The 21,429-nt window shown below is 38.5% G+C and overlaps 1 protein-coding gene across 1 annotated transcript in view; it reads right to left on the bottom strand.

Annotated features, from left to right (window-relative positions):
- Positions 1–495: 495 nt before the first annotated feature.
- LOC126251834 (uncharacterized) overlaps positions 496–21,429 on the bottom strand; it is a 34,914-nt gene continuing 13,980 nt past the window's right edge. Inside the window, exons 6-7 of the mRNA XM_049952499.1 lie at positions 7,333–7,418; positions 496–2,094 (exon numbers count right to left, since the gene is read on the bottom strand). Coding sequence (XP_049808456.1) covers positions 593–2,094; positions 7,333–7,418 — 1,588 coding nt within the window. The 3' untranslated portion in view covers positions 496–592. The remainder of the gene's footprint in view (positions 2,095–7,332; positions 7,419–21,429) is intronic.

Below are 21,429 nucleotides of genomic sequence, written 5' to 3'. Positions count from 1 at the left end.
AACAAAAATTTTCACTAAATAAAAAATTAAACTCTTCAGTAATTTGAAGCTGTTATTTCAAACACATCTGACAAACTGCGTTAATACTCCAATTAAGTGTGTGCAGACTGTCAATACTAATGTCCAACATTCCATTTAAATGCTGTTTTACTGTGTTGCACAATATGAACGCTTTACCTCCTCATCATATTCCTAACTGTAAACACAAAATAAAATTTTATCTAAAATATAGTGATAAAAGTACAGAGTTTATTGGAAAATATTCCAGTAAACGAAGACATTAACTGTTTTCCCTTAACTGATGCATAAATATGCATTTTACATAAAATTTCACATTGGGTATGACAATGAGTACCAGAACAGAGAGAAATTTCAATTTTATCTCTTGACTTAACAGAAGACTGAAATAGTTTGAAGAAACATATATTAATAAAATTTATCTGCAGCGAAAGAAGTTCAATTTTTCATTTTACATTAGATAATATTAATTCTCTAATACACATACATCTCAGTATAAATTTTAAGTCAATAGATTTTTCATAAATTTAAAAATGTATTGCACTTACAAATAATGTAGAACATTAGGTAATGTTTATATTTTAGTAACCAGTGAGTTACTACTGACGGGCACAAGCTGCAGAACAGAGCCAACTTTAACAGCTGTGTACAGCTCTCCAGGAACCACATGTGGGAGCACAATTTTCTCCTCACCAGCTAGGCCAGAAGTACAATCAGCAGTCTGCAAGGAACTTTTATCTCCTTGTCTATTGTAACAGTGATCATCTGAGACAACAGACATATACTGTGAAAACTGTTTTTGATTTGCATTATAATTTCCTTGTTCCCCTGAATACATTAGCGTTGTATAGTGCTTATTGTCTACACTAGATTGGCCTACTACAGTGCCAGTCTCTTTTTGAACAAAGTCACATTTTACGTCAATGTTTGGACTTAAATGTAACCTGCTATGTCCATTTATGTCATTTCCAGTTACCACACTGTAAGAACATTTGTTTTGAGTAACGAAAGAACTACGTTTGTTCACTTCACTGAAAAAATCCTTTGTCACTATGTGAGAGTCATTCTTAACATACGGTAATTTCCATTTTGGCTGGTATGGAATATAATCTGTATTTTTAGCAGCAACTGGTGGCGATTGCAGGAAAACTCTTTGCTCATTATTAATACCTTTCGGCAACAATTGCCGTTTGCTACTAAATGAATCACTCTTTCCAGGTATATTGATTAATCTTCTGCCATTCCTTAGCATTTCTTCTGTCAATATAATACGGGGCTGGTTTACTGTCGGCATCACAATGGTCGATATGACAGGGGAAGAGGTAATTTTATTCTGATCATTGGTTACAAAGGAATCATTAGATGGGCGTACAGCATCTGATGTTTTTATACAAGGATTGTCAACAATGTACAATCCATCTGTACAGCTGTTTGTTGGAGCTGCATATGGCACTAAGACTGAATGATTTAAGTTTGTAGCAGGCTGCACACAAGAGGCTTGTTGTGCCATTAATTCTGATTTCTGCGGTGCTTTAGTGAATGATTTGTGGATGCTTGCAGCATGTTCAGGAGAGTTGTGCTCCATACTGCTACTTTTATGCATACTCAGTGGTGCTACTTTAACCAATCTCCTTTTCACACATATCGATGTCTTACCAACACATGATTCTGAATGATGCCTGATCAGTTTATTTCCATGAGGCTCGGCTCCAATTTGACAACGATTTGTTACTTGAGAAATAGGATCAGTACATTGCACAATGGCCTCTTTCTCACAAGTCACTGCACCACCAACATGTGTGGCACCCACAATTGACTTAGACACACCACCTGCACCAGTAGCCATGTAAGGAGTGAATACTCTACTTGTGTTGTTCTGGTCCTCTGTCTGAACAGACTCGGCAGATGAAAATCGAGTGGCTTTATTGTCAACTAAATGCAATGTAAGGACCGCCTCACCAAAGCATTCACCATCTGCACTGTTATCAACACCCGACTCCTGAAATTCCTGACATTCACTGAATGGCAACAACACAGAATCACTGTAGGTGCGTTTCAATTTGCGTTTTCCTCCACCTGTGAAACAATATGAAGAATAAAAATTAAATTAATGAATGGGACACACCGTGTGACAATGAAAAATTAATACAAAGAAATAAAATTATACAGCTGTCTCAATATGTTACTGCAATGGTGTCAATGAATGAAAACGAGACATATCCCAAAATGACAGTCAACATCCTGGAATGTTATAGTCAGATAGCACAATAGTGGACATGTTCTGAAAGATACCTCTGCCTGTATCTCGGCACTAATGTGCAATAAAGCTTTCCAGTGTCTAGTGCAATCTAAAAACTGTTACTTGGTGCAAACTAAATGCAACTACTGTTTACAGTTCTGTGAAGTGGCAAGGAGGTGGGGGAGGAATGAGCGGGTCGCAATAAGGGATTGCACCCGTGGAAAAGACTAAACACAGATAATGCAACTGTAATTACAGTCCAATAATACACGTTTTCTCCTCAAATCACCAACATTGCTTCATTACCTGCAGGGCATCAATTTGCAGGCAATTTACGAATAAACTAACAAGTACAAAGGTCACAGCAACTGTGTGATCTCTACCTCATATTATGAATCACCTCGAAGGGAACGATCTATTGATACGTAATCAGCATGGTTTCAGAAAACATCGTTCTTGTGCAACGCAGCTAGCTCTTTATTCGCACGAAGTAATGGCGACAGGGGATCTCAGGTTGATTCCGTATTTCTGGATTTCCAGAAAGCTTTTGACACCGTTCCTCACAAGCGACTTCTAATCAAGCTGCGGGCCTAAGGGGTATCGTCTCAGTTGTGCGACTGGATTCGTGATTTCCTGTCAGGAAGTTCGTAGTAATAGACGGCAAATCATTGAGTAAAACTGAAGTGATATCAGGTGTTCCCCAGGGAAGCGTCCTGGGACCTCTGCTGTTCCTGATCTATATAAATGACCTGGGTGACAATCTGAGCAGTTCCCTTAGGTTGTTCGCAGATGATGCAGTAATTTACTGTCTAGTAAGGTCATCAGAAGACCAGTATCAGTTGCAAAGCAATTTAGAAAAGATTGCTGTATGGTGTGGCAGGTGGCAGTTGACGCTAAATAATGAAAAGTGTGAGGTGATCCACATGAGTTCCAAAAGAAATCCGCTGGAATTCGATTACTCTATAAATAGTACAATTCTCAAGGCTGTCAATTCAACTAAGTACCTGGGTGTAAAAATTACGAACAGCTTCAGTTGGAAAGACCACATAGATAATATTGTGGGGAAGGCGAGCCAAAGGTTGCGTTTCATTGGCAGGACACTTAGAAGATGCAACAAGTCCACTAAAGAGACAGCTTACACTACACTCGTTCGTCCTCTGTTAGAATATTGCTGCGCGGTGTGGGATCCTTACCAGGTGGGATTGACGAGTTGGGATGGAAGTCATTAAAGCAAAGACGTTTTTCTTCACGGCGAGATCTATTTACGAAATTTCAGTCACCAACTTTCTCTTCTGAATGCGAAAATATTTTGTTGAGCCCAACCTGCATAGGTAGGAATGATCATCAAAATAAAATAAGAGAAATCAGAACTCGAACAGAAAGGTTTAGGTGTTCGTTTTTCCCGCGCACTGTTCGGGAGTGGAATGGTAGAGAGATAGTATGTTTGTGGTTCGATGAACCCTCTGCCAAGCACTTAAATGTGAATTGCAGAGTAGTCATGTAGATGTAGATAACAAGTACATTGACAGAGCCCTTTAGGGAGACATCGTCACACGCAGGAAGGAAAACATCACAGTGTCTCCAGCATATGGCATGACAAAATGCCATGATCTCATTCCTATGGCTTCGAGCCTTCAAGAATCCACTTGAGGTGACACTGAAGTCTGTGTTTGTAGCAACTTCAATTAATCACTACCTTACTATGATATTTTTACACACAATGTTTTTGTTCCCATTGTGCGCATTAAAACCATATCATGAAAACTACAGTTCAGGCTGCATTGACACTCATGGAATGTGAACAAGAGGTGATGACTGTTTCTGCCTGTATCTGCTTGCAGAGTAATGTGGAAAGCTATAATGAATATAATACAGAGAGACCTGCTGACCCAGGTATTTATTCCTGGGCTGGTGAAACATGTCACTTGACAGCCTGTGTGTAGTTGGCTATACTGCGATTGTGAGGTTGCAATAGCTGCCATTGCACACACCCACATCTCCAAAGTATACTTTTAAAATGTCAGCAAGAATCATCATGTACAAAAGCAGTCACTTAATATATACGTAAGTACAACACAGTACATTTTTCTAACAATGGAGAGAGTGACTGAGAAAAAGTGTTTGGTGGTATATGAAACCAAGAAATAAAAACACCTGAAGTTAATGACAATGTCTATGCAAAGTCATTATGAATTGTTACCGTAATAGCTGCATATAATATGTCTTACAATAATGTAAACCTAAGCACACATCATAAAACACGCTATCCACAGTCCTAAAACGAAATAAAGCAAAAGATGCCTAGCCCACTCAGTTGCAGAGAGAAAGAATTAATTCTGCAAATACTTACACTCACCAATTTACGACATCAGTGTCACAATTCCACCCAGATCTCCTTCACTATCATTGGAATTAGCACCTAAACCACCACCATCATCAAGAGAAATCATTAATTGTTCTTTCACACTCTTATTTCCGTGTATAATCTGTGCTTCTCTTATGAGTTTACCAACATGGTCTACTTTTTTCCTCCATGAGGTGGTGTCTACACTAGCAAAACCACATAGCAGCCTGTCCACTTCTGTCATTGTAAAAGTCTTGTTATTCCTAATGTATGCCTTGACATCATTCCAGATCAGTTCAATTGGGTTTAAATGGCAGTGGAAAGGCAGTAGCCTAATTACCATATGAATGGTAAGATGCATTGTCCAACACAAACACTGTCAGAACACTGAACTGGAGTAACAAAATTTTAAACCATGGCAGAAATCTTGGGTGGTCCATATCCTCATGATTGTCGTAGGTTTTTCTAAGTCGAAAAACCGAAAGTTCTTCATCCACATAACAGTTTGCAGAACCTGCATGGGCCACAATTAATTGGGATCCTCCTCCTGTTGGCCGATGACCGCTGCTATTCTGAGTATCGAGTCCACCAGCACTTATCAACTGATTCTCCAATGTTGATACCAGTTTCATCTAACCATATAATTGTGTGTATATCCTTTACTACAATATTGCGTAAAAAAAAAAAAAAATGCTATGAGCTGCAAAGACATGAGCTTTTCTGATTAACAGTTTTCGTCCGTCTTACATTTTAAAGCAAATGACAATACTTTCTAACATCGTTTGAAGTGGTGTTTTCTCCCCTGAGAAAAGCTCACATTTTTTTTAAAGAAATTAGCAACTTCGCTATTGTGGAGTGTTCTTCCCTGCTATAACATCTGTAAATGTGCTGACGAACTGCATTGGTGTGGAAAGAATCAAGATCAATTACTGGATGAGGCTGCTTTTTTTCCTTTTCCGGAATACTTAAAACCACACTGTTTTCTCCATAGGGACTTAGTTAAACACTCTTTACTTCAGTATCACAAATTTTGAAATAGCAACCCTTTCCTTATAACTGTTCTTTGACCAAGTCATAGAGTTTTTTGAGAAACGCTGTAAAATTTATCAGCAGGAATTGACATGTTGATGAACAGATAGAAATTCTTTTTCTTGCTCATAAAATTCTTGCACCCAAAGTCTGATTAACAGCACTCCACAGTGCAACGGATTTTCACTTTGTGAATAACCATTTTGGTGACAGTGCCTTGTGTTCCTTACTTGTTTGTCAGTTATATCGCCAACTTTACGGTGCTTGGGTAGTGACATGTTTCAGTGGCCTGAGTATATTTACCAGACCAAGCAATTCTTACACCGAGATCAAAGGACACAGACCTGATTTCCTCATAATACCATGCTCTTGGTTATACATTCTAGTTATTTCAATTGTTCACACTGGTTGCATTTGTGATTTCTCCATGCCAGTCTCTATACGATGTTCCTACACTCTGCTGCTCATAGACTGGCCGCACAATGAGTCTTCCCTCTTCTGGCATTCAGCTTCCCCGGTTTCCTGCCCCAGAACCATTCATTGGTCGGAATATGTTCATTTGTGCTGACATGACAGTTTAGTGGCACTGCCATGCCTGTGCAGATACAAAAACAATAATAATAAGTTTTGGAAGACTGACTTCATTATTTCAGCCTTCTCTGTCTTCTTCGGTTTTGGTGGCAGTATGGTCACTGAGGGAATGAATAGGCAATTTGGATCTGCTTACTGACATTATGTAAGAGCATACAATCTTAAGACTTTTTGGTATGATTAGTTAGCAAAATCTTACTCTTACATTCATAGAACATTTCTCGCATTCTCCTCTTGATGTTTGTTTTCACTACGTTTATCTTATGCTTCTCTGATAGGCTTAAATCTGTGATGCTGCTCTCTTTGCTTTTGTAGTAACTTTCTACCATGGCTACTGAAATACAATGCTTATTTTCTATGCCTTGCAGCCTTGCTTGGCACATAGTTGTCTTAAGCTGCATTATACTACGCTTTTCTGTTTTATTCATCTATGCTAAACATATTTATCCTCCAAGCTGACCACCACTGGCCAGCCACAGCTTGGGAATAACTGATTTATCATGTTCCAAGCCCATCAGTTGCTCACTGTACTCTAAAGTACTCTCTCCACAAAACCCCAACCTGACAAAGGACCGCAACTTCGTTTCATCAACTGATTTACCTGAAAATTCCAGGTTAATCCAAGCTGAAATTATAAATTTCTTGAAAATTTTTGTACATGAGAGTAAGTTTTGCTTTACTAGTTTTCATGGAAAGTTCGAAAAGCACTAGAGGCCTAAATATTCAATGATGAGCTGCAAAATGTGTTTTTAAATGTGAATCCATATTTATATTTCAAAAATGAGAAACTAATCTGTTTTTCATGGATAACCTACTCAAAGCTATGCAACGAATTCTCTCTCTCTCTCTCTCTCTCTCTCTCTCTCTCTCTCACGCACACACATTGTTTCTGAAGCAGAATAAGTGTCATTTGTAACAGAATTCAATTATTTCCAATACAAGTAGCCACTCTTAGGCAGCACGTGTAATTAAGTCAACACAACAGACACATCCAATAAGCAGATGAATAAGTAATGATAAATCGCTTATATAATCCTCAAAGCACTGTTCAGCAACAGAGTAGTGCTTGTTTAGTTATTAGAAATGACACCTCAAAGGCATCAGTCATTACCTATCATGATTTTAGCTCTCTCCTCTATACTAGGCACCACACGTTGTGATCGGAGAAGAGAATGTCGAGTTGGGTACAGTGGATTTCTATCTGTAAAGAAAACCATATTTATAACATTAAAAGAACTGTGTAAACTGTAGCATCTGGTGAGCAGTGGAAATAGTAAATATTATTACAGAAATATTTCAGCGAGTGCCAAATATCAAAGAAAAACATCAACACTACACTTTTAAACTGCACATTTACATAGAAAAAATAATTAAAAGTGACACACACAAAAATAAAGAATGTGCACTAACACCTGAATGTTGACACTTCATATACGTTCTTTGGTAAAGACAATAACCTACGGGGAATAGGCAAAATAACGTGAACATTGGTCACAATGGGATGTGTGGATGGCAAGTAAGGCACGTGTTGTGCTGGACTGTGCATGTTCAGTATGGACAAGGCATCAGTGCAGGTGCTTACAAGTATTGCACATTTAGTGTTTGCATTCAGAGGCCAAGGTTGATGTGCAATGAAAGACCTAACAGAGTTCCAAAGAGAGCAGATTGTGGGGGCATCAGTAATCAACACAGCCAACTTACTGAATATTTCAAGAGAAATTTTTTCAACACTCATGACAGCCTACACAAAACATGGAAAGACATCATTGAGTAAACATAATAGTGGGCACAAATCGCAACTAAATGATAGCGATCGCTGTACGCTAACACGATTTGCATCAAAATATTACAAAACTATGGCATCTTAAGTGACTGCAGAGCTCAGCAGCCATCTCCGAGACCCCCATATCTATCGACACTGTCCACCAAAAACTCCATAAAGTAAATATCCATGGACGAGATGCTATACCGAAATCATTAGCGAGGACAACCAACGCAAAGAAGTGTAAAACATGGTGTTAGGAGCATAAATCCTGGACGGCTGATCAGTGGAAACACGTCATATGACCTGACGAGTCAACATTTTTGTTATTTCAAACTTCAGGCCGGGTTTATGTCTGGAGAATGCCAAAAGAAGCCTATGATCCTGATTGCTTGATTCCAACAGTTAAGCATGGAGGTGGAAGTGTGAGTGTGCCGGCAGCCATACCATGGTATTCTGATGGTCCCATCATTATCAATGGCAGTGTTACAGCCAATGATTGTGTGAACATTTTAGGTGACCTAGTGCAGCCCATGATTCGGATGTTTTTCCTCCAAAAATGCCATATTTCAGGACTATAATGCACCCATTCACACAGCCAGGACAGTACAATTGTGGTATGAGGAGCATGCAACTGAACAGAATTGTCTTCCCTGGTCACCACAGTCCCCTGACTTTAACATAATTGAACCCTTGTGGGTAGAATTGGAGTTAACATTTACGAAGAGTCAATGATGTGTACAAGAATAAAACAAAATGTCTACAACAAATGTGGATTAATCCTCAAGCAGGTGTGCTGTTGTAAAAAGTACAACAGCAGCAGTTTTTATGCCTAATCAATGCCTAAATCTTGAGCTATTGCACCACTGCTGACATGTATTCCATTGCTGAGGTTTTCTCGGCAGTGTTAAAGTGGCTTCATTTCATTTGGTTAGCTTTGTCAGTTTGTTTTCTGAATTGAAAACAATGAGTTGCAGGCTTTGTTCCAGCAGTCAATGTCCAGAGGAAAGTGAACAAAAAAATTAACTATACTTGTTCGTTGTTTATAGATACACATTAAACATTACTTTGGTTACACCGACATATGAATATATTTATTCATTTCATTTCTTTGATGTTTTGTTCCAATTCAAAGGGTGTATCAGACAAAGAAATTGGCAAACTGCTCAGAGAAGGTGATGGTAAAGTCTATCCAGACTTTTCAGGCTTGGAGGAAAATAAAGTAGATTTGAGTGATGAAAACACTGAATAGGACCACGGCAGTGAATTCGAACTTGAAGGTGAGGATGGTGATAATCTCTAAGGGAGAGCAGATGTGCGAGTGTTCTTTATTGAAAAGAAAGTTTCTCTTTGGTGTACAAGCGAGTGTGCTAAAACATCAAACCCAAGAAAAAAACATAGTACAAACTCCACCAGATCCGAAGAGAAAGGTGAGGAGTATAACTGACGAAGTTAGTGCTTTTTCGAAAGTAAGCGACCTTGAAATTATCAATAAATCGTAAACTATACAAATATCTATATAAATAAACAGCGAGACACACATCAATTCTTGTGCAAAAGAGGTAATAAAGTGACGAAATAATGGCTGTGTTTGTGATTTTTTTTTTTAAGACGAAGAAGAAAATCCCATCATGCTAATGCATTGAAACTCTGGGCAGCTGGTGGAACAGAATTGCTACTGCTTAGGACTGCAATGAGTTACAATAGGTTTCTATTTTTTCCAAGCTGTATGCGGTTTGGACAACATCGGGTATCTAATGCTCCTCAGGAGCAAGATATGTGGTGCCCACAGAAAATTCTAACAGGAACCTTACAACTGACAACTGGTACACAAGCTATCTCCTTTCTGAATATTTTCTGCAGAATACTATCACTTGCATTGGTATAATGACAAAGAACAGACCTGAAATTCTTCCAGAATCCATCCCAAACAAAACAAAAAATTGGAAGTGCAATGTTTGGATTTCAGTAGGATAGTATCTTAATTTCATATGTTCCTTGTAAAAACTGTGCTATCATACTTTAGTCTGCTGTGCATGACATGGCGACAGTGGATGAAGAAACACACAAACCTACAATCGTAATTGAGTACAACATGACAAAAGGTGGGGTTGACGTTATAGCTAAAATCTGTGCCTGATATTCCATTTCAAGGAATTACAAGACGGCCATTGCCTACTTTTTCACTTTTCTGAACACTGCTGGAATTAAACTGCAAACAAATTGTCTGTGAAAGGTGTTATGAAATCGAACATATGTTAGAAAAACTGGCTAAATTGTTATTTAAAGAACTAAAAGAGCATAACCTTTAGTTATAAATGTTGAAGATAGTGAATATGAACTGCTTTCTTCAATAAATATAATAGTTTAAAACAAGTTTGTTTTTACTGACAAATGACCATGTTGTAAATTTTACAACGCGCCTGCCGGAGGGTTAAATATCAAATATTGTGACACAAAGAAAGTTTGAAACCATTTATTTTCAGTTACTTGAGTTAAATTTAAGTTGTTAATATTCTTACTATAGGGCATAACTATCAGAAATATTTTTATTAACGTTGAAACAGATTTGTTGCACCAAAACAAAGGAAGCAGGTGACAAATTTAAAAATCCTCCATTTTCTGGTTATTAATGAAAGTTTGTTCCAAAAACTGAAATCTGTCAACCATAATTAAGATTCACTTTATCTAAATAGTCCTAGCTATTAGCATATAACATGCTGCCAAAGCATTTAATACACTTTTTAATAGCACATGAAAGAAACTTTGTGTAAAAGTTCACATATCCATAGGAGGTTTCTGTAACTTTTTGACATGTTTTACTGACAGTGGCTAAAAAGTTTGGGTTGCTAGTTGGCAGTGAGTACTTTTAACACAAACCTAGTGCGAAATACGTGAATATAACTGTGTTTTTCCAGTATTTACCAAAACAGACCACTGCCTGCAATTTATTCCAGTTTTTTTTTTAATTATTATTTTGATAAGAGAGACAGAGGGATATGTTTTGTATGGGAATAATAATAAAACCAGGTGAGTACCTCCTCCATCATGACCAGTGACTGTTAATGCTCAACTTATAAATAAGTGAAACGATTTTGCCAAAACTAACCTCTTATGTAAATTTTATACTGGGATATTACAGAGACAGATTTTGTAATGGTCTGAAATACAACTCTGGTTAATCCAGGTAAGCTTTATTCTAATACAATTTATGGGTAGACTCCAGTTTTAAGCATCTTATGACAACCCATGTACTTGACTAAAAGTTGTAAGTGAGGAGTATCATCTTGTTCAAATAATGTGTTAACCCTCTGACAGCTACGAATATGCTTGCTGCTTTCTGCGTGGCTTTGTTAGCCCCATACACTGCTACCTGTGCTGAGAGACAATGTTCCAACTGCTACCTGTACCAGTTTTGCTGCACTGTGCATGATAATTTTGGTGGCCACTCTGGGTTTTGCCAACTCTGATTCAAGATACAGTTACTCTGACACCTTAAGTTTTTCACTCTGAGGTTCCTACAAAACGAATTACTGCACAGACAAAATAGAAAAACAGAAAATCCAGGAGGGAATAATGAATTACTGCATAGACAAACACACAGGTGTGTCAATATGGTTTCAGACCAAAGAAGTACGTCTTCAATGTAGCTTTTAGTAGGATTGCAGAAGCTTATGACAAAAGCGGTGTGTCACTTTGGGTTCACCTCAGTAACTTAGTGTTCTTTCACAGTTACTATTCCATAATACCTCTTCTTCTCAATTAATTCATAACTATAACAACTCAAGGAACGGATGAATCTATCTGTGACATCATCACTAATGCATCAGCAGCTGCTGAGGGCCACAGTAATTTCTTTTTTGCTCCATGTTCATAGATTCTGTTTAATTAGACGCCTTCAATAATTTCATGTACAATAGCAAACTGAACACTTTATCACAGGAGGAGGACACATTGACAAGTGATCCATCGAGAAGCAGTGTGATGCAATTTCTCTGTCTGATGTGCGCACCACAACCATGTTACAAAAGTTGTCAGTGAAGCACCTGAGCAGAAATGCCAGCTGCTATGAAATACTTCTCATCCGATTTTAAGAAAATTATTTGGTTAAGAAATTTAATTCTTGAACAACTTACTGCCTGATATCTTTGCTCAATCAAGGACTGTATTTCATTTTGTTATTCATCTTAGTTACTTTGTCACATAAAATTAGGTAAAGCATTGCACATTTTTTAGAATTTTTCAGAGGCAAAAACACACTGCATGGACTCTGCATATATTTCATTTCAGATCATTCACTGCTGTGTATGAAATGTAGCTAACACGTCGAAATTGTAATTAAAGCTGACAGCAGTGCATGTGTGTCACCATTCTCGAGATTTGATTTTTATATATACAGTAGGGGTGCATGCAGTGCTCCTTCCATGTGCAATGTGGATGATGAGGTCTTGAAGCCCACCATATTTCATAAAAGATTCAAGATACCTAAACAAGTTTTTTCTCAAAATAATAGCACACGAAAGAGATGCATATTTTGCCATATGATTGATACTCTAAACTTTGTTATCTATCAATGTACGAAAGTAAATTTAGTTTTTCTCAATGAAACAATTTACCTCTCAACTGCATTTAATATCTAGTCAAAGCAAGAATACTTTGGCATTTAACTCATTAATATTTATTTTCTTTAAATGTCATCTTTCTTTCAACTGTTAGAATTTTATTTTTCCAATTGCAATTTCGGCATTAAGCCACTTTCAAGCATATGATTTCAACTTATAGGTTTAATGCCAAAACTGCAGTCCTAAAGTAAGGTTCTAACAGCTGAAAGCAAGATGATGACATTTAAAAATTAATAGAAGCTGTGGTCTCAGGTTACAAGAAAGTAATTAATATTTATGATATTCTATGTGGGCTAATCAGTTTTAATCACATCCCGTTTTTTTGGTACATCACAAGATGTAATCACTAAGTAAGCATACATTTTAATTATTTCAGTTTGAATCAAGATCCTTTGATTAATTACTGTCTATAGAAGGCTTTATACCTACATGTAATGATATTCGCATGTCAACTAGTCTCTCCATCAACACTTTTGAAATGGTCTTTATATGGAATTGTCTGATTCTCTGCTTGTTGTTATTGTTGTGGTATTCAGTCCTGAGACTGGTTTGATGCAGCTCTCCATGCTACTCTATCCTGTGCAAGCTTCTTGATCCCAGTACTTACTGCAACCTACATCCTTCTGAATCTGCTTAGTGTATTCATCTCTTGGTCTCCCCCTACGATTTTTACCCTCCACGTTGCCCTCCAATGCTAAATTTGTGATCCCTTGATGCCTCAGAACATGTCCTAACAACCAGTCCCTTCTTCTTCTCCTCAAGTTGTGCCACAAACTCCTCTTCTCCCCAAACAAATACTTTCAGAAAAGACTTCCTGACACTTAAATCAATACTCAATGTTAACAAATTTCTCTTCTTAAGAAACGCTTTCCTTGCCATTGCCAGTCTACATTTTATATCCTCTCTACTTCGACCACCATCATCAGTTATTTTGCTCCCCAAATAGCAAAACTCATTTACTACTTTAAGTCTCTCATTTCCTAATCTAATTCCCTCAGCATCACCCGATTTAATTCGACTACATTCCATTATCCTCGTTTTGCTTTTGTTGATGTTCAACTTATATACTCCTTTCAAGACACTGTACATTCCATTCAACTGCTCTTCCAAGTCCTTTGCTGTCTCTGACAGAATTACAATGTCATCGACGAACCTTGAAGTTTTTATTTCTTCTCCATGGATTTTAATACCTACTCCGAATTTTTCTTTTGTTTCCTTTACTGCTTGCTCAATATACAGATTGAACGACATCGGAGAGAGTCTACAACCCTGTCTCACTCCCTTCCCAACCACTGCTTCCCTTTCATGCCCCTCAACTCTTATAACTGCCATCTGGTTTCTGTACAAATTGTACATAGCCTTTCGCTCCCTGTATTTTACCCCTCCCACCTTTAGAATTTGAAAGAGAGTATTCCAGTCAACATTGTCAAAAGCTTTCTATAAGTCTACAAATGCTAGAAATGTAGGTTTGGTTTTGCCTTAATCTATTTTCTAAGATAAGTCGTAGGGTCAGTATTGCCTCACGTGTTCCAACATTTCTACGGAATCCAAACTGATCTTCCCCGAGGTCGGCTTCTACCAGTTTTTCCATTCGTCTGTAAAGAATTCGCGTTAGTATTTTGCAGCTGTGACTTATTAAACTGATAGTTCAGTAATTTTCACATCTGTCAACACCTGCTTTCTTTGGGATTGGAACTGTTATATTCTTCTTGAAGTCTGAGGGTATTTCACCTCTCTCATACATCTTGCTCACCAGATGGTAGAATTTTGTCAGGACTGGCTCTCCGAAGTCCATCAGTAGTTCCAATGGAATGTTGTCTACTCCCGGGGCCTTGTTTCGACTCAGGTCTTTCAGCGCTCTGCCGAACTCCTCACGCAGTATCGGATCTCCCATTTCATCTTCATCTACTTCCTCTTCCATTTCCATAATATTGTCCTCAAGTATATCGCCCTTGTATAGACCATCTACATACTCATCCAACTTTCTGCTTTCGCTTCTTTGCTGAGAACTGGGTTTCCATCTGAGCTCTTGATATTCTTACAAGTGGCTCTCATTTCTCGAAAGGTCTCTTTAATTTTCCTGTAGGCAGTATCTATCTCACCCTTAGTGAGGTAAGCCTCTACATCCTTACATTTGTCCTTTAGCAATCCCTGCTTAGCCATTTTGCACTTCCTGTCGATCTCGTTTTTGAGACGTTTGTGTTCCTTTTTGCCTGCTTCATTTACTGTGTTTTTATATTTTCTCCTTTCATCAATTAAATTCAATATTTCTTCTGTTAACCAAGGATTTCTACTAGCCCTCGTCTTTACCTACCTGAACGTCTGCTGCCTTCACTACTTCATCCCTCAGAGCTACCCATTCTTCATCTACTGTATTTACTTCCCCCATTCCTGTCAATCGTTCCCTTATGCTCTCCCCGAAAAGGCTGTACAACCTCTGGTTTAGTCAGTTAATCCAGGTCTCATCTCCTTACCTTCCCACTTTTTTTCAGTTTCTTCAGTTTTAATCTACAGTTCATAACCAATAGATTGTGGCCAGAGTCCACATCTGCCCCTGGAAATGTCTTTCAATTTAAAACCTGATGATTTTCATGGGTTTGCAGCCGGGTTCCATCGTCCTGACGACAACACGATATTTCGGCGGACCATCTGGCCGCCATCTTCAGGTGAGATTGAGTGCACAATCACACCGGAACTGAAGAGACCTCAGATTCGGGGCTCCTTTATACCGCAGGTACTGGCCGTTGCGGGTGCGTGAGCAACAGAAGAGCTGCCCTCTGTGAGGCAAAGAATTGCAGCGGTGCCAGCAGTGAAAACTGTCAAAAGCGTGGAATCGCAAAATTAAAACGCAGCCGGTCGGAAACCAGACTGTTTTTGTTTTTTGTTTTCCGACCGGCTGCATTTTAATTTTGCGATTCCTCGCTTTTGACAGTTTTCACCGCAGGCGCCGCTGCAATTCTTCGCCTCACAGAGGACAGCTCTTCCATTGCTCGCGCACGCGCAACGGCTAGTACCCGCAGTATAAAGGAGCCGCCGAATCTGAGGACTCTTCAGTTCCGGCGTGATTGTGCACTCAATCTCACCTGAAGATGGCGGCCAGATGGTCCGCCGAAATATCGCGTAGTCGTCAGGACGATGGAACCCGGCTGCAAACCCGTGAAAATAATCAGTATTTGATACGCCCGAAAAATGTACGCTATCACAATTTAAAACCTGGTTCCTAAATCTCTGTCTTACCATTATATAATCTAGCTGATACCTTCTAGTATCTCCAGGATTCTTCCATGTATACAACCTTCTTTTATGATTCTTGAACTAAGTGTTAGCTATGATTAAGTTGTGCTCTGTGCAAAATTCTACCAGGCGGCTTCCTCTTTCATTTCTTGCCCCCAATCCATATTCACCTACTACGTTTCCTTCTCTCCCTTTTCCTACTCTCGAATTCCAGTCACCCACGACTATTAAATTTTCGTCACCCTTCACTACCTGAATAATTTCTTTTATCTCATCATACATTTCATCAATTTCTTCCTCATGTGCAGAACTAGTTGGCATATAAACTTTTGCTACAGTAGTAGGCATGGGCTTCGTGTATCTTGGCCACAATAATGCATTCACTATGCTGTTTGTAATAGCTTACCCGCACTCCTATTTTTTTAATTCATTATTAAACCTACTCCTGCATATTCTCTGCTTAAGTTCCTTTATCTTGTGATGTAAAGTAGTATCAGAGATAATTGCCTGTCACCATTTTCTTCCTCTGTACAAAAACAATGGCATGCTGTTTTCTCAGTCAAAAACAATGGTGTAAACAGCAACCCAAACAATAGCACAGCAGCAAATGTACATAAGATGAACATTAGAAAACTACTGAGGACTTTGAGGCAAACTGCATATTAATGCCCTTGCTGACAATATTAATAATAACCTCAGACTTTTTGCACATGATGCAGTTATGTATAATGAGCACTTTCTCAAAGAAGTTGCATCTTGATAAGATTTCAAAGTGGTGCAATGATTGGCAACTTGCTTTAAATGTTCAGAAATGTAAAATTGTGCACTTCACAAAATGAAAAAACTTGGTACCCTATAATTATAATATCAATGAGTCACAGTTGGACTTGGAAAACTTGTACAAGTAACTGAACATAACTCTTTGTAGGGATATGAAATGGTCATTATGATCATTCAGTTTATTGACAGAATACTGGGTAAGTGTAGTCAGTCTACAAAGGAGACTGTTTTCAAATCACTTGTGCAACCCATGCTAGAATATTGCTGTATGGGACCCATATCAAATGGGTGTAATAGGGGATATTGAACATATACAAAGAACGGCAGTGTGAATGGTCACAGGTTTGTTTTACCTGTGAGTGTGTCACAGAGATGCTGAAGAAACTAAACTGACAGGCTCATGAAGATGGATGTAAACTATCTCGGGAAAGTCTACTAACAAAGTCCCAACAATCGGCTTTAAATTATAGCTCTAGGAAAAAACAACAACCCCCTACAAATCGCTCACACAGGGATTCTGAGGACAAGTTTAGAATAATTACATCATGCACAGTCATTCAATCTATCATTCTTACAGCACCCAACATGGAGCAGGAAGAAATCCAGTAACTGGTACAATGGGATGTACCCTCAGCCACACATTTCCCGGTGGTTTGCAGAGTATAGATGTATATGTAGATATTTGGCTACTTTGACACTCTTTCTGCCTTGTGCGTTAACACGTCCGAAGTATACAGAGACATGAGTGGTCATCCATCTGATCGTGTTGGGAGCACAAAGATGTTAGCAAGTGGGCACACATATACACATCTACAGCACCTGATGGAACGAAAAATAGCATGCACAGATGTGTACGAATCACCTGGGAATGGTAGCAGCAGTGCAATGAAATCACCAGCCTACTGCAATTTTGAGGTATTTATTCTTTTCGAGGTATTTGTTATACATCTGATGTGTACTGCTTTGTGTAGCTCAACATTGATTTACCCATTCCTCTTTGACATCCTGTGAGTCTTCTAACGAACTCATGGCATATCCATGTTTCACAGCCATAAGTTATTACCGGTAGTAAAAACTGGTCAAATTTTTCAGCTCAGTCAACAACTTAAGACTTGAAACCTGAAAGTATCTTCTGCAAGCTTGTCAGCCCAATTTAATAGGTCAAAATATTTCTGGTTTTAAGTCTCCTTTCCTATTTACAAGTTGACTCAAATAAAACTGACAGATTCTTCAAACATAACTTCATGTCTACCGTATTTACTCTAATCTAAGCTGCACTTTTTTCCGGTTTTTGTAATCCAAAAAACCGCCTGCAGCTCAGAATCGAGTGCAAAGTAAGCGGAAGTTCTGAAAAATGTTGGTAGGTGCCACCACAACTAACTTCTGCGGTCGAACGTATGTAGCGCTACACAGGCATGCTTTGCAGGCACAAAGATAAATAATGGCGCCAAAACCTTTGCGTCAGTAAAAAAAACTGTGAGAAGAGATGGTTGCTAATAGGAACTTTATGAATTGTGAATCACATGCAGTATTCTCTTCACCATTAGAATAATACGAATATAAACATTTTGCCATGTATTCTTTCGTGTTTGCTGCTATCTCATTTAAATCCTGTCTGCCTAAGAAACTATGAAACTAGAGTGAGACAACAGCAAACAAGGAAGAATATACATATCCTGTCATGTTTATATTCGTACTATTCTTTTGCCTAATAGTGATACAGTCAGAAACGAAGCACAGCAATTGACAAAATTTTTAAATCTAAGATGACTAGTTTCTGTGCAGAATGTAATGTATTAAAGAGGTGTCTGCAAAGATTTTCAAACGGAGAAAAATTTTCGTTAAACTCTCATTCAGAACATCATCTATCATACGCAGTCTATTATTTGGTTCTTGTTGATCAATATCAAAGAAAGCTGCAATGTAAGTAACAACATATAGCAGTCTCTTGCCATTGTTTTGTTTACAAGACAATTCCTTTTTTTAATAGTAAGCGGCGGTAGCGCGCACAAAAGCAAGCCATGCCGCGAGTGGCGACAGGCAATAAACACTCATTATCAGAATGCGACAAACAATGCATGACAGTACAGTAATGCATTTTCAGCTTAGAGTGACGTAAACACCTATAACAAAGAGAACGGCACTTCTCAGATCAAAGAAAAATAAGCAATCAATTCAATTCAAACCAGATGAAGCACGTGAAAAAGGAAGGGTACCCGTATAACTACGGACGGAGTGCCTGACACATAGCAATGGCTACCTGGTAAAGCTGAACTGCTAAGCTTACGACTGGAACCAAAGTACTGTAGCTGTATCATCATTCATTCGACCTAAATTGTGTCTCATATTACAATGGACCAACTTCGTTTCGATTTGGAGGTGCGGCCTAAAACTTTTCTCTCCCCTTGAATTTCGAGTCTCAAATTTCAGGTGCGGCTTAGATTCGAGTAAATACGGAATCCTTCATCGAGGTTATACTGACCAACGGACTTACGTATCAATGTAGGCTAGTGCTACTGTATGGCAAATATTGACAATATTCTCTGCTGTTGAATGGGGATCCTAATGGAACACAACAGAACATGTGCAAACACAATATTACATATCAGTAGATGGCTTCTTGAGAGCTAGGTTTTCATCGCAGTTGTGAAATTTTGAACACATCAACAAACTGAAAAAGTGAAAATCTTGTACAAATCACGTTAGTACCAATAATGCAATAATGGGAAAAAATTGCTGCAAAAGTTTGTATAATATACAATTGTTACTCACAATTTACTACAAATTATGTTATACACAACACTAGTAGACTTCCTAAAATTATCAATGTTAAACCATTCAACACCTAAATACTGAATGAAATTAGGAGGAACCTATTCTGTATGGGGATATTCTTTTCAAAAGTCCTAAGAAGAATGATCAAAGTAAGAATTTTTTGTGGCTCACACAAACATTCAAATACACTATAGAAGGGTTGTTTGTAAGTGTGGTAAATTTCCATTAAAGAGGGGAACATTTTTTTTTTTTTGGCACCTTCATGGTTGATAAACTTGATTATTCTAAGGATTATATAAAGAATTTTAACAATGGGCAGCATACAGTTAATTGCTAACAGCTGTCTGAATCTGCCAATGTGTTGACTGTGACTGAAAATGGAGGAAACCAAGTATTGTGCTATTATTAAACATTTTCATTTGACAGGTTGGACTGCTGCACACATCAAAACAAATTTGGATGAAATTCACGTGGACTCTGCACCATCATTGAAGACCATTTACTTTTGGATGAATAAATTTAAATGTGGTCAGACAATCACTGAAGACTAAGCACGCTCTGGCTGCCAACAGAGGTCACCACAAAGGAGACCACAGACTATGATATGGTAATGCAAGACCATTGAGTAAAAATTCATGAGAATGCTGAGACTGGAGGCATCTCTAGTGAGTGAGTGCATAATAAGCTGCACAGAGAATAGGCTAAGAAGCTGCGTGTAAGGTGAATGCTGCAATTTCTCACTGTTGACAAAATGCGCATCCAGCACAACATTTCCACGCAATGTCTGGTGATGTTTAATCATAATACAGAAGACTTTTTGTGATCATTTGTAACTGTTGATGAAACCTGTATTCAACATTACACACCGGAGTCAATACAGCACTCAAAACAATGGACAAAGACTGTTGAAAGTGCACCAGATAAGACAAAGACCATTTTGGCAGCTGGTAAGGTGATGGCCACTGATTTTTTTGGGGTTCCCAAGGAATAACCTCCACAGATCACTTGGGAAAAGCAGAACCATAACTGGACCCTATTATGCTTCACTGTTCGATCTTTTAAACTTGAGTAAAAAAAAAAAGGACGAATGTACTCTTTCATCTGGATAATGCACAATCCCACACATCATAGATAACAATGGGCAAAATGCATAAACTGAGCTTTGAATTGGTACCTCATCCACCCTAATTGTTAGACATAGCCCTAAGTGACTTCTTCATGTTCTGTAACTTGAAACTTTGGCTTGCTAAGAAGAAATTTTCATCAAATGAGGACGTGGTAGTGGCACTCAACGAGTATTTGAAATAACACGTTTTTCCAATGGAACGAGAAAGCTGAATGATCACTAGTATATATGTATATATGCTTCAAAGGACACTACGTCGAGGAGTAAGACTAGTTGTTTATGGAACAGACTTTCTTTTACCGGACTTATCAGGTCAACGCAGGCATCTGATCCCACCCACAGGCATTGACCCGGGGTCTTGTGGTGTGTGACATCATAATGGCACGGAGTTCAGTTTATGAGTGAGTTGTGTTTGTAGATGTCATCTTGTTGCGGTTGGTGGTGTCCTCTAGTGATGTGTGTATGGCCGCATGTTATGTGGTGTATTGGGTTCATTTGGGTGTCGGTGCTTGAGGTGTGCATTTATCGGTTGTGACTGTTACAGAAGAAAGGAAACTGGTTTCATTGAGTTAAGAATGAAGTTTATGTTATTGTGGTGTCGTTTGCTGTTATTAGTTTGCTGTTTGTCACACGGTAAGTCATTTAATTCAATTTTAGGCTTCTTTTGTGAGGTATGGATATGACTTCCAAGTTTAATAGTGCATGTCTGCGGGCTGAAATGGGGGACAACATGTTGTCCGTCATTCAGTTTCTGCATCTTTTTGGGCTTGGGGCAAGACAGTGAAATGCGGTGTATGCAAGTAAAATAAAATATGCGGTTGGCCCGAGTTTCTGCATCTCGGACCAGGCTCTGTTGGTGGATTTTTTTTTTTTTTGGTGGTGTGTGTGTGTGTGGGGGGGGGGGGGGGG

Source organism: Schistocerca nitens, chromosome 4, assembly GCF_023898315.1.
Source record: "Schistocerca nitens isolate TAMUIC-IGC-003100 chromosome 4, iqSchNite1.1, whole genome shotgun sequence".
NCBI lineage: Eukaryota > Metazoa > Arthropoda > Insecta > Orthoptera > Acrididae > Schistocerca > Schistocerca nitens.
Note: the sequence above shows the minus strand (reverse complement) of the source record. Positions and strands in the feature narration are given on the sequence as shown.